This window comes from Manis pentadactyla, chromosome 4 (assembly GCF_030020395.1).
Source record: "Manis pentadactyla isolate mManPen7 chromosome 4, mManPen7.hap1, whole genome shotgun sequence".
In the NCBI taxonomy this organism is placed as follows: Eukaryota; Metazoa; Chordata; class Mammalia; order Pholidota; family Manidae; genus Manis; species Manis pentadactyla.
Window position 1 is genome coordinate 41,853,830 of NC_080022.1, and position 15,121 is coordinate 41,868,950.

General features: G+C 36.0%; 1 protein-coding gene and 1 pseudogene across 4 annotated transcripts in view; both read left to right on the top strand.

The window, feature by feature from the left end:
• LOC118916364 (60S ribosomal protein L21-like) overlaps window positions 1–4,064 on the top strand; it is a 40,380-nt pseudogene extending 36,316 nt beyond the window's left edge.
• The window catches only part of ZFYVE9 (zinc finger FYVE-type containing 9), a 237,405-nt gene that overhangs the window by 62,801 nt on the left and 159,483 nt on the right, over window positions 1–15,121 (top strand). For 3 of the 4 annotated variants that reach the window (XM_036892966.2, XM_036892968.2, XM_057500210.1), the window contains exon 2: window positions 9,928–10,033. In XM_036892966.2, the coding sequence (XP_036748861.2) occupies window positions 10,016–10,033 (18 nt within the window). In that variant the 5' untranslated portion in view covers window positions 9,928–10,015. Of the gene's footprint in view, window positions 1–9,925; window positions 10,034–15,121 lie in introns of those variants that run through there. The other variant, XM_036892967.2, reaches the window with a different exon arrangement.

Below are 15,121 nucleotides of genomic sequence, written 5' to 3' on the forward strand. Positions count from 1 at the left end.
CTCTTGTTGCAAGGCAAAGCAACCAACTGGAGCATACTTAAGAAAAAAAGGGTTTTGTAAGGATACTAGAGTATCCCTCAAAGGCAGGGATTCCAACTTTGTAGTGTAGAAGATCTGTAATTCATTCCGCTTAGATCAGGAGGTCACACAGGTTGATAAACTAGATAGGTTGATAGGTTACCCCGAAACGTGGTATTTTATCTTGCAATAAAAATTTATGTGTGTGTATGGAGTGAGAGGTGAGAAATTCTAGAATTTTATTGGTAAAGATAATCCAATAGATACCTAATATCTAGAAATTAAAGATAATGGACTTGGACAAATATAATGATCATGGTTCCAGTCATGGACAGTCTTTTTGCTGCTTTAGGAAGTTGTATCATCTGAATAGTTTCTAGTCTTTTACCATATGTACACAAATTTGTTCATATGGTCTTGAGTCTTACTACTCCAGACATGGGAATTGTACTTATTTCTTGTTTTAGGAACAATCTGAAATCTGTTATTGTCTATAGGTTTCAATGCATGTGTATTTGATACATCTGTTATCACATTTCCCAATATATGTTAAACTGTGCTTTTTGTTTAGTGTATACTAGATAAAAATAACATCTAGTTCTAATAGCTTTTGACCAAGAATTCAATGTTTGTGAAAGATGCCAAGTTGATATCCTAGGCCCTGAAACCCTATGTGAATGTTGGCTAGCAACAATGTCACCTTCCCAGATCTTGCTCTCAATGTACTTTGGTCTTGATCTGCAGGAATAAAATTCCTCTCAAAGATGATCTCATTTCTTTTTTCTGCCACTATGAGTGAGGGTTTTCATATTCAGAGGTGTTTTTAAAGGAGCAAATATATTTAGCCTCTTCTGAAAGTTGAACATTCAGATTACTTTTTGTTCCTGTGTTTATTTTCTCTGTTCAGACTTGATCACTTAAGACCAGTGACCCTGATGGATTATTAATTGTATAAACAAGCCAGTCCACTGGTTGGCTTTATGGTCAATATCACTCTCTGCCTTTCTCTTATAATTCTTTCATACAAATTGTTTTTTGATGATGAATAATAAGGGATACCATTTATTGGGCACTTATATATTATACCTAAGCCAGGCAATTTACATGAACACATTCTTTTTCATTATTAAAACCATCCTGCAAAGTATACTTTTCATATAAAGTATAAAGAAACTAAGATTCAGAAAGGTTAAATAACTTGCTCAACAGCAATGTTAAATACAAGAGCATGAATTCAAACCTAGTTTGCCAGAGTCCCGAGCCAAGTGCTGTTTTACCAAACTCCACTGACTACTAATAAAAAATTGTTCATTTGGATTAAATATCAGAGAAGCAAATTTGTTATATTTTGATAATGGTTGATTTGAAATTCTAATCCCAGTTTTGCTAGATATTCCATCATTGTATTCAAAGATAATCTTGAATCACATTTTGCCTTTCTTTCAAGGAAAGTCATCAAACGAATAGGAGCTGTTTGAATAGTAAATGTAGTAAAATCTTAGGAGTCTCAGCACAACTCTTGAGATCTTTTGTATGGAAACATTTCCTAGGAGGAGGTGCTTTGAAAATTAGTTATTTAGTTATTTTACTTACTAATTTTTACTTACTAATCACAAATGGTTAGTAAGTACTTACTCTGTGCCAAATGCCAAACAGTGCTGTATACCAGGGATACAATGTTAAAAAGACAGAAGCAGTCCCTATCTTGACAAACATCAATAGCCTGGAATGGGGGGACAGTTTTTTAAACATTGATAATGGAGTTGATAAGTGCTATGAAAGAGGGAGTAAAAGATACAGAAAAAGGAGCATGTATCCCAGCCCTTGATCAGAAGGGCTTCACAGAAGATGTGATATGTATGATAGGATAAGAAGGCTAAGTAAGAATCAGTCAGGTAACAGTGGCAGGGCGTTTGGGCCAGAACTGCCATCTTCCAGGAATTTGTCAAGATCACCAACACAGAGGGAAAGAGGAGAGGCACTTGCTATATGTTTTCTAGACCTTTTAGAAAACATGGAGTTGTTCCTTTGTCCACATACATGTGAATCTACAAGAAAGGTGATATAGTAGACATCAAGGGAACGGGCACTATTCAAAAAGGAATGTTACCCACAAATGTGTCCGTGGCAAAACTGGAAGAGTCTACGATGTTACCCAGCAGGCTGTTGGCATTGTTGTGAACAAACAAGTAAAAGGCAAGCAAAATTCTTGCAAAAAGAATTAATGTGTGTATTGAGCATATTAAGCATTCTGAGAGCCAAGATAGCTTCCTGAAGCTTGTGAAGGAACATGATCAGAAAAAGAAGGAAGCCAAAGAGAAAGTTACTTGGGTTCAACTGAAGCGCCAGCCTGCTCCACCCAGAGAAGCACACTCTGAGGACAAATGGAAAGGGGCCTGAAACCCATTCCCTATGAATTCATAGCTTGATAGGTGTGGAAGAAAATTAAAGATTTCTGGGTTGTAAAAATGTTTCTCTTAAATTGAGTAAAATGTGGTGTCTCCTCCCCCAAAGAAATACTTAAAGCAGGCTTTGTGCCCTAATTCGTTGGGTGATGACTTTACTATACAAATATAGTGTTTTTTTTTTCCTGCTGAAAGTTGTGAGGTGATTTATTATGCAACAAAAAACAAACTCAGTTGGTTAGGGAACTGTCAGGTATTATTTATAAGATACAATAGTTTGAAGATGGTCCCCCTAAATCACTCTGAAAAAAAGAATTAAAAAAAATAAATGAAAGGTTATTTGTTAGACTACAGTTAAGCTCGGGGAAAATTGATTACTCATAATTGCATCATACACTAAACAGCTCTGTTTTAAAGATCAGGAAAAAATGTAACAGTGGCAGGGGCAGATTATTTCAGGGCTAAATAATAGTATGTGAAGGTTAGTTTTGTTTTATTTTTAAAACAGTTTTATTGAGGTATCATTCATATACCATAAAATTCCTTGTTTAAAGAATACATTAAGTGGTTTTCAGTATATTCACAGAGTTGTGCAACCACCACCATCCAATTCCAGAACATTTTCCTCACCCAAAAATGAAGCTGTGTATTCATTAGCAGTCACTCCCTCTTCACTCCTTTTCCCAAACTCCGGCAATCACTAATCCATTTTCTGTATACTTTCTGTTTCTGTTTGCCTTTTCTGGACATTTCGTATAAGTAGAACCATACAATATGTGGCCTTTTGTCACTGGCTTCTTTCACTTAGCATAATGTTTTCAAGTTTCATCCATATTTTAGCATGCATCATTGAGGAATGGAGATGGCCAAGATAGAGAATTGAAAGTGAAGTTGATCAGGATGACCGATGCATAGAGCAAAAACTTGAGAATTGAGATGATAATATATAAAGAGGATGCAGAAACTAAATCAGAGCTAAGGTATAGAGGTACGGCCTTTATTCTAAGGGAAATAGGATATCATTGTATGGTGTTAAGTATGGAAATAATATAATCAGATTTGTGTAGGGTATAGACCAGATGGACACAAAGTGGGGGGTGGGCAGGGAGACTAGGATCCTTACAAAAACCTGGGCAACGAAGATATTGGTGGTATGGGATACAGCAGTGGGAATGGAGAGAAGTGGATGGATTTGAGAGATTTAAAAGGCAGATTGACAAGACTTGGTGTTAGACTGAATGTGTAGGGTGTGAGGCAGGGGAAAGGAGAGGTGGTATCTGGAATGGCACGCAGGTTTTTGGATGGGTGAGCCAAGTGGATAATGGTGCATAGACTCATTAAGGAGCTGGCTTAGGTAGATGAATTCTTCAGGTGCTGATCTATAAGGAGTACTGAAATGGCAATGGAAAGTTAATGAAATAAAAAATGCATTTATCAGAACTCTTTACTAGTAGTGTACCATATGTTGTTTTAGAGGAAAACTTTGGTAAGCTTCTGTGAAAAGAAGCAAGACTTTCCCCTGCCACCTCACCTAGCTTCTCACTGGAATAATGGGGGTATTTCCTAAACTGTACTCTAAAAAAGCCCAAAGCCTATTTTATTGAGTGGGATATGCAAATTTGGTGTCAGAGCTAAATAGCTCAGTAGGTCTTCTTTTTAACCTGTCCCTCTTATGGTTCTTACTCTTCTTTAGAATATTTATATGAGATTGGATTGAAGAGTATCAGATTAATAATCTACTGTTACGTGTATCTATTGCTATGTAACAATACATCAAAACATAGTGACTTAAGGCAATAATTATCATCTCTTGTGGTTCTGGGGCTTGACTGGTCTCATGTAGGGTCTTTGTGAAGTAGTCAGACAGTAGCCAGGGCTAGAGTCATCTTGACGCTTGCTCATTCATGTATGTGAATGTTCTTGGGTCACATCATCTATCTACATGTGACCTTTCCATGTGGTCTCTGGCGTGATAACTTGATTTAAAGAGTGATGTCTCAAGAGAAATTGTATTACCTCTTATGTCCTGCCCTTGGAAATTATGTTGTGTCCCTCCTGTTTTGCTCTATTAGTTGAGATGGTCATGAATGTCTACCCAGGTTTAGAGGAATGAGACATAGATTTCACCACTTGTGTAAAAAGATCATGTGGCAATGATACTTTAATTTAAAAAAAAAAAAAGATGATGTGGGATAGGAGATGTTGCAACAGCCATCTTTGGAAATGTAATTTGCCACACCTACCTTGAGAACCCTGCCCAGACTAGGATAAGGAACCAAGAAAGAGGACTTTGGAACATTGAATGCACTTTTGTACATATAAAGTTTAACTCCTTGTTAGACTTCCTGGTGGAAATATTATTAAGAAGTTTGTTATTAAGCAGATACTGAATTTATTCCATGGTGAATAGTGTAATCAGAGCCAAGATAGGGAACGATATTTAACTGAGAATATTTTGTTTATCCTCCTCATTTTAGTTTCTCTCTTTTCCTTTTTTTTTTAACCTTTAGCCAGGATTTTGGAAACTGCAGATGACCCCTGACTTACAATGATTCAACTTAACAATTTTGTGACTTCACACTGATGTGAAAGTGATACATGTTCACTAGAAATCTTACTTTGAATTTTGGATTTTGACCTTTTCCTGAGCTGGTGATATGTACTATGATATTTTCTCCTGATATTGGGCAGTATCAGCAAGCTGCAGCTCCCAGTCATCCATGCTGTCAAAGGGGTAAACAACTGATATACTTACAGTCATTCTGCACCCATACAACCATCCTGTTTTTCACTTTCAGTACATTACATGAGATATTCAACACTTTACTATAAAATAGGCTTTGTGTTAGATGATTTTGCACAAATGTAGAGTAATGTAAGTGTTCTGAGCACTTTTATGGTAGACTAGGCTATGATGGTCGGCAGGGTAGGTGTATTAAGTGCATTTTCAACTAATGATGGGTTTATTGATTCAAGGAAGATTTGTCTTACCTTCATAAATCTCTTATGTTATAAATATGTCCACATGAGAGAGTCCTATAAATTGTTTGCATTTTATATTCTAAACATTGTCTTTATTCCTGTGTTTTTTCCTTGTAAGTTTATTTTAAAAAATTAAATCTTGGGCAAGGGGAAAGAAAAAAAAATAAAATCTTTGTTTCTTAATTTTAGATAATTCTTCTTTCTCTTTCCGCATGTTATAATTAAAATTTTGGTCTTCTGTTATAATCCTAGGGAGATAATATTTTAAAATTCTTGTTTTTACTGTTCCTCTCCTTTTTTAGTTTTCATATTTGAAAGCAAAAATTTAAGTAGCTTGAGTTTCTATTAATTAAAATTGATGTATCCTCAATCCTCTTTCCCTTTATTAACAAATAATATACATGCATCCTAAGAAAAGTGGGAACCTACAGAGAAGCTTGAAAAGAGTATAATTCACCCAACACTGTTAAGAGATTCTCTATTATATTTTGTTTTATATTTTTTAAGACTTGTAAGTTTTCCCCAGAATGGGGTCTTACCATTTGTATCATTTTGAAAATTTCTCCGTTTATTTGACATTTAGATTGTTCCCGGTATTTTACTATTTTAAACATCAGTCTAACAGTTAACCTATTTCCATGTCTTTTCTATTTGTCCAATTATTTCCTTAAGATAAATCTCTAGAAGGGTAATTATTATGTCAGAGGGCCTTTGTTTACATTATGATAAAATTTCCCAGTTATTTAAATCCTTGTCACTTTTTTTCTCTCTCACTAGAGAATTTCTCTGTTTTTTGTTTCTCTTTTGCATTTGCTTACTGTCCATCTCTCTTAAAACACATACATTCACAAATGTTTATTTCTTGGGAAGATATCTTCATCATGAGGTTGATTACTTAAATATGAGCTTAATTAATTTCATTGAATTTATTTCTTCATGAGACATTTGTTAAACATTGTGTGCAATACCTTGGTTGACTGAGAATGAATATAATAATCCTTGTTCTCAGTGAACTCACAGTCCACTGAGGAGATAAACAGGCATACTGACAATGAACATTCATTTGATAAGTGCTGCCGTTAGTAGAGAGAGGCATGACATGAGCACCAGGTGACTCCTAAAATAGCCTGTAGAAATCAGGGAACACTTCCCAGGTTGAGTTGAGAATGAGTTGAACCCTGGATAATGCAGGTTAGCGAGGCAAAGCAAAGTGAGAGTATTCCAACATAGGCACAAAACATGCAATGATAGCATAATTGAGCATTTCACAAGAAATACTGGTAGTTTGGTGCCACTGGAGCTTAGAGAGGTAGTGGGAGAACAGGTTGGAAAAGAGGCAGAGACCAATTTCTGCAGGTAGCTCTATGCCATGCTGAAAAATTATACTTCATTCTTGGGGGAAGGAAGGAGGAGGGGTCTGTTCAGTTAGCTAGAAAGCACAATCAGTCTAGGTAGTATATGTGGTGACAAATGAGGAGCCATCACTGTGACCTCCAGAGGTAGATCCATTAAGTAGGTGAGATAGTGAGCTATTTAAGGATCCTTAAGCAGAAGAATGACATGATCTGATTTTCTTTTAGAAAGCTATTTTGGTGAGACATAAAAGGATATACTTTAAGAGAAATAGAGACAGTGCACTAGTTTGGAAATGATATTGGATCAATCTGGGTGAGAACTGATGAGGGCCTAAACTAAGGCTATAGTTACAGTAAATGTAGAAGGAGGGGGATGAAATTAGGAGCTATTTATTAGAAACCCTTGCCATGGTCATCTGTTATATGCTATACTGGATTAAATCATTCCACATATTTTGAATAACTTCTATATGGCAAGCACTGTGCTGGGATTTGGGGATAAAGGGATGAATAAAAAAGGTTTCCTGCCTTGAGCAGCTTATTGCTTAGTGTGGTGCAACATATTTGTAAAGAGAGAAATTACCATGTAATGTGAAAAGCATTATATATGTAAAGGTATTATGAGAACTTAGAGAACTAAGTGATTAATTATTAATTTCACATTGGGGAATGACATCGAGTAGAATATTGAAGGAGTTCTGTGAAATTCTGTTGTCTGTGTATCTTGAGCCATATTTAAGGCATTTTATACTGTATTTTATGCTGTATTTTCTATGCATTTACTAAACTTTTGTTCCTTCCAAAAAGCAATCCATTCCAAAAAAGCCAGAGAAAGTCCATTATGCTAAAATGACCTTTCTGGATAAAAAAAACTAGATTACTTGTCTTTTATCTGGAAAGCATGTTTTCTGTGTGAGGCAAGGCATACCTGCTGCTTATCTTTTTATCTCTCTCTCCTTCCCCTTGTTTTTCTAAACTACTTATTTATTTATAAGGGCATTGGGAACTTCTGGGCTACTTTGAAGAAAGAATGCCATATTTTATTCCATTATACGTAAGTTTTCAAAGAAAGATAACAGAAATGAATTGACACTAACACACACACACACACACACACTCTCTCTCTCTCTCTCTCTCTCTCTCTCTCTCTCTCTCTCTCTCTCTCTCTCTCTTCCCTGAAACCCCACTACAATGATTAGAAGAAACAACAGAAGAGGAGATAACAGTGTATGGGAGACTTCAACTAGTGGAAAAAGTAAACAAAAGTCTTAGAACTAAAGAAGCAATAAACTATTTTTGCCTGCAGAGTGAGTTGTGAGGAGAAGAAAGTCAGTGCCTCCACAGAAGTCTAGTATCTCCTTAGAGATACTTGTGATGTGCAGGCTCTAGCAATCTCTAAATGCTTTGGTGAGGTGTGGTGCTGAACAGATTGGTTGAAGTCTATACAAGGAGCGTTAGTTTTGTAGGTATTGTACCCTATCTTATGTAACCAAGTGACTTTCTTCTTGTATTGCAGGAGACAAGAGATTTATTTTCTGAGAGAACTGATCTGTGAAAGCTTTGAATGGAGGGATTCAGGCATATCAGAAGGTGGGGATGAGTTGCAGGGTTGAAAGTAGATTGGCTAAGAAAAATGTAGAGTAAAGTCATACATGTAAAGTTGAGAGTAATCTCCATCTTGTATGATTTTCGTCTAGCCACATTTAAGCTGCTTCAGGGAGTGTATGGTAGACTTCCAGTAAAATGCTGTAGGTAAAACGTTAGATTTAACCAGGCTTGAGGCTTTGCCAGCTTAGGCTAGAGATACAATTCCAGAAGAAAAACTTACAATGTTTGAAATAGTTACATAATACTGTTGGATTGCCTTACACATTAAAATAGACATACACACAACACACATGTGCAGAATTTGACTTTGAATCTATAATTTTGTGTGTTAAAAAAAATCTTCATTTAGTGAAGTATTAAAGGTGAGGACCTTCCCTTTACCTCATTCTCATTTTGACCTTGGTACTTCTATCCCGTATAACCCTTTCATTCTTCTGTTACAATTCAGTCCTTTATTTGACAGATATAAATTCCCTTCTTAGTATCAGTAGCTCTTCTCATTTAGAGTATATGGTATGTACATACTTTTTCAAGTTCTCAGGACAGGAAAATCTTTCACCATTGATTTTCATTCCATATATATTATTGGTCTCTGGAAACTTGAATTTTAGGCCTTTTACATACTTTCTTATTTTTTTGTAAGCACTTCATTGTCACCTCAGATAATGAAATTATATTTACAGTAATATCAGGAAAATTTCATTGCCTCAGTTTATCTTTAAAATTATGTGATATTCATTAGATCATATCTAAGATACTTTTTCTTGCTTTGGAAATGCTGTGATTATTTGTTAGATATTTTATGCAGATAATATGAGTTTCTTGGTTTTGTTCTGATTAGTTTCTAATCTTATTCGAGACTAAATTAGGTTCGTAAAGAATTTCAAGTTATCTCTAAGCAGCTATACAGGCATTTAAATTGGACTACTGTAACTTCATGGATATTGTCATAAATTCAAAAGAAGGAAATAACATTTGAGGAAACTTTGTCTTCTGCATACACTTGATGTAAAGGTTAATATTGGGTTAATAGATCTATTACTTCTGGAGGAGTACTGGAATCATAAGAGACTCCATTTGGAGGAGAAACAGTTGTTTGGCAATAAAAATCTCAGCAGGAAGCTTTAGAATCTCAATTTAAGAATTCTGTATGTGAAGAAAAAAAATCACACTAACAGAAGACAATCTTGTAAAGTACAGCAGTTTTGTTATCTTTGGATTCTTGGAGGGTGTACTAAAATATAAAATAAGTGGTATTTTTACGAATTGAAGTCATTGGATAGAAAGTGCCTGCCTTTGATGTTTCACTTCGTATTACTTAGTGAAAATAAGTGTGCAAAAATTCTTAACTATTTATTGAAATGTTTAGCTTTTGGCCTTCCTAGACAATAAAATGTATCTGCTGCTGCATTCCATGCTGGCCGTGTTTTTGAAGATGTAATTGTAATTTATTGTTTAAGCCCCATAGCTTTTATTTGTCTGGCTATGATAGGTTTAAATGAGGAAAATCAGGGCTTATTGCTTTAGCAAATGTAATGAGCAATGTGTTTTTTCTTTAGGATCAAACAGAGCATACTGAATCAGCAGGACTGGCTGGTGGTGCAGCAAGCATCATGAGTAAGCACAGAGAAAACTGTTTGTTATCACATGTGTAAGGGACAAAAGGTAAGAACACCAATGCTGTTATTTCTCTTGCAGATTGAACTTAAGAAAACAATTAGATCCATAGAAAATAACACTCATGTATATATGTTGCTTGCTTCACTCGTTACATTGCCTCTTGTTAAGTCAGGAGTATAGTTTTTAAGAAAGATTTTACTTAAATTCAGAGCAAAAAAGATGTTTTTAGTTATTATTGAATTATGTCAGAGTGCAAATTTCTCTACCAGTGCTTGTCTTCTCTCTTTTAGAATCAACTTCTACCTTGAGCAGAGGAGGGTAATTTTTGCATGAGGAAGAAAATGGATTTGAGCAATATTGTTAAGAAGAAATTAGTGGTGTATCTACCCAATTAATGTCATTTATATTTCTTAGTCACCATGTAAGAGCTAAACAATTAAAGCTAATTTGGGGTGGGCAGTTAGAAATATAGATCTAATTATGTTATTTTATATTTCTATACTAGTTGTGAAGAGCAGTACTTTCCAGCAGAAAATTGGAAATATTTTATTCATTCTTATACAGCAGGATTCATTTACTTTTTCCTGACTAGGAATCATGTGTGATTGCTTTCAAGTCTTATGATTATTTAAGGTGTAGACATGGTGGTGGGGGTGGAGGGTGTGTGGGCAAGATTGGCTTTAGAAACTGATTATGCCATTCACGAATGGGGTGCTGCATACTGAGTTTTCTGATTTTCCATGTAAGCTTAGACGATAGAGGCATGTGTCTGACAGTTTGGGGTAGGGGACTGAGTTCCTTTTCTCTTCAGTTGAGAATGGAGCAAGGCACTTAGCAGCAGTGCCTCCCTCACCAAAATGTCTAGGCCTGCAGTAGAGTAGGCAAGGTATTTGTTGTCTCCTAGACTTCTCACTTGATAGTGTGAGAAGGGAGTACCCTTCTCTGCCTTCACTTGGCAAAATCTTATTCTTTAGGCATCACCTCTTTAGGAAGTTTTCATCGCACTGCAAAAACTATCAATAATAATAAATAATCAGCAATAATAAATTATTGGAATATTTGTTACAGTAGCCTACCCTACCCCAAATAACACACCACTACCCCAGGCTGATTTGGATTCACCTCTTCTTTGACTCCATAGCACCCAGTACATGTATCAATTAGTACATACTACAGTGTTTCATATTTTAAGTTAACTCATCATCTACCCCATGAAACGTTGGACACCCTTATGTAAGGACATTCTCTTACTTGTCATTGTAAACCTAATGACTAGGGCAGTGCCTGGTACATAGTAGATGCTCAGTAACGTTTGATGCATGATTGTACATATATTCATTGTAATTACTGTATGACATAAAGAGGAAATACCTGTGAAAGAGACATAAAAGGAGAAATCAGATCAGTGCTATAAAAGTAGGATCCCTAAGACTGAGATTCAAGAGAGTGTCCAAAGGACTATGGTCAACAGAATGAAGAAGAGGTCTAGAAGCCCAAAGACAAAAGAGGAGGTCCTTAGGAAGAAACTGTACTGAATTAAATAATTATATTCCTCTTTGAGATATATATGTGAAATATTTAGTGGCTTTTATTTTGAATAAGAGATGGGTGCTTTTATAAGAAGGTAAGTAAAGAATCCTGACATAAGATTTAAATCATCTAACAGGCCCAGCTTATGCATTGAGAAGACTGCCTCTCTCTCAGATTCTCAGGAAACCTCAGTTTTTTTCTCTGGAAAGTGAAACTGAAGAGGCTCAAGACTTGGGGGCACTAGATATAACAGAGATCAAGGATGAGGCACCATAGTGATAGCAAGGGGATTAAAGGAAATCTTATATACTGAAAAGTGAGGCCTTTCTCCCTCACTCCTTCTTCTATTTGGAAGGTGAGTGCCTGCTTTTACATCTTCATCCCCTTACAGGAGATTATATGAGTCTTCTCTGGAGTCCAAAATAAATAAATAAATAAATAACCTACTTATACAGACATTTGGAGTTCTCCCGGTGACATGTCTGTGTTCCCATCAAATTACCATGCACTGGAAACCTCCTAGTTGAGAAGCCACACATTCAGAGTTCCTAATTGGCTTTTAGTACTCATTTGTTCAATGCATAGGCATTTGGGGGAAGCCTTCAATATAAAAGAGACCAAAACACAAAAGTATAAAAGAGGAACTTGGAAGATACAATATTGGAAACAGAAGAGGTTTGAAGGACAAACAACCAAACCAAATTAGACTCTAGGTAATTACATCAGAGAGGCAGGAGAAGAAATTATGTCCATGAAATAAAATCAAGATGTCATAAAAAGGATTAGACAAAGGAAGTGCTCTGGAAATTAAAAATATGATAGACACTTTTGGTGTATTTAAAAAAATATTTTTAACTATCTCAAGCTGATAGAAAATTTGCAAGTATAGTACCAGTAACTTTTTTTCTTAGAACCACTTGAGAGTAAGTTGCCAGCTGTGTGGTATGCCCCCCATCACCTTTGAAACTGTGTGTTTCCTACAAGCAGGGACATTCTCCTATATAACCACAAGGGAATTAACATTGCTGCATTACCACTATCTAATTCTCAGACCTATTCAGGTTTTTCCAGATGTGCAAATAACATCCTTTATATCTAGAGGATCTGGTTTAGAATCACATGTTGCATTTATTTAGTTGTCATGTTTCTTTTTAATTTCCTTTTGTCTGGAATAGTTCTGTAGTCTTTGACTTACTTGACCTTGACATTAAAAATTGCAGGCCAGTTATTTTAAAGAGTGTTCCTCAATTTTGGTTTGTCTGATGTTTCCTTAAGAGTAGCTTCAGGTTATGCATTTTTGGTGGGACTATCATAGAAGTGGCACTATTTTTTTTTTTTATTAATAATTTTTATTTTTTAGAGCAATTTTAGGTTCATAACAAAATAGAGCAGAAAGTGCAGGGAGTTCCCATATACCTCCTGTTTCTACATTCCTACCCCAAGCCTCCCCCAGTGTTACTGTGTCCTTTTCATAGCAACCTGTCAGGGAGCACAGATTTCCATTTGTCCGATTACCGATAATGTTCACTTTGATTACTTGCATAAGGGTGTTATCTGCCAGGCTGTGGCTCTGAAGTCACTTTTTTTCTTTGGTAATTAGTATTTTTGTGGAGAGGAACTTTGAAACTGTGTAACTATCCCTTTTCTCATCGCACTTGGGATTCATTCGTGTTGTAAAGATTCATGGTTTTCTTTTTTATTCAGTGGGTTATAATCCTATACTATCATCATTTGTTCTGATGCTCAAATTATCTCTGATTTGGTCTGCGGGAGCTCCTGCAAGCTGGTTTTTTTTTTTTTTTTACCTACCCAAGAATTTATGAGGAATGGATAAGCTAGTGTTTATAAAACATCTGGCAGAGCATTGAAACAATAATGGTGCACAATAAATGCTTATTCCCAGGGATATGACTCCTCCTGTCTTACATTGGACAGCATGCAGGTGGCCATCTCTGCTTGGTGTTATAAGCCATTTGTAGATCCAGTAGCTCTTCAGCTGCCTTCTCTCTCCATTTGTTCATTGTCTGTAGTAAGACACAGTACCTGTTTCCCAGCATAGATCTCTACAGGGCTGACTGGTATCCTGCACGGCCATCAGGGAAGAAATCAGGGTGTGTAGAGGCATCCTCCTCTTTCTCTGCACCTGAACCAACTCTACCAGCAATGATGTGCATGTTTGGCCTTTGGTTGTCTTCTTGTTTTGTTTTTTTCCTGAATAATTATTTTTTATTGAAGAGTAGTTGACACACAGTATTACATTAGTTTCAGGTGTACAACACAGTGATTCAACATTTATATACATGATAATTCTAGGTACCAGCTATCACCATACCAAGTTGTTACAATATTTTGACTATATTCCTTATGCTATACATTACATCCCGGTTACTTATTTATTTTGCAATTGGAAGTGTGTTTATATATATATATATATATATATATATATATTTTTTTTTTATGAGGGCATCTCTCATATTTATTGATCAAATGGTTGTTAACAACAATAAAATTCTGTATAGGGGGGGTCAATGCTCAATGCACAATCATTAATCCACCCCAAGCCCAATTTTCGTCAGTCTCCAATCTTCTGATGCATAACGAACAAGTTCTTACATGGAGTACAAATTCTTACATAGTGAATAAGTTACATGGTGAACATTACAAGGGCAGTCATCACAGAAGCTTTCGGTTTTGTTCATGCATTATGAACTATAAACAGTCAGTTCAAATATGAATATTCATTTGATTTTTAAACTTGATTTATATGTGGATACCACATTTCTCTCTTTATTATTATTATTTTTAATAAAATGCTGAAGTGGTAGGTAGATACGAGATAAAGGTAGAAAACATAGTTTAGTGTTGTAAGAGAGCAAATGTAGATGATCAGGTGTGTGCCTGTAGACTATGTGTTAATCTGAGCTAGACAAGGGCAACAAAACATCCACGTATGCAGAAGATTTCTCTCAGAACAGGAGGGGGGAGGTTCTAAGCCTCACCTCTGCTGATCCCCATTTTCTCACCTGATGGCCCCCCTGCGATTGTGCCTGTCTTAGGTTGTTCCTCCCTTGAGGAATCTTACCCATCTCTGGCTAACCAGTCATCTTCCGGGGCCATACAGGGAAATGTTAAGTTGGTAAGTGAGAGAGAAGCCTTATTGTTTGAAAAGGTTAGCTTTTTACTTCTTTGCATATTTATGCCCTGTAGCTTCTATGCCCAGCATTTGTCTTGAGGTGTCTTTACCACTTGGAAGAATTATGATACTCGGTAAATTCGACATGTGGCACAAATTCTAATTAAGGGTTGTAATTAGGTAGGAAGAAGAAAAGCTATAGAAGTAGCAGGCAGAAGAAAACCTGGGAAGATTGATTATTTCTTTGACATATCTTCTTGTAGAGTAACTTCAGCATGGATAGATTTTAAACTACTAATTTAATTGTGCGCACACATTAACATAATAGGAGTACAGTTATGTAACCAATGTCTTCTTGTTTTTTAACATAGTGCTCCCAAGCTACCCTTTTTCTTCCACCACATTTTCTCTCAAAGGTTTCAGTTGCTCAGCATGTGTCCCTAATAGCCATCACTGTTGATATTTGGGAC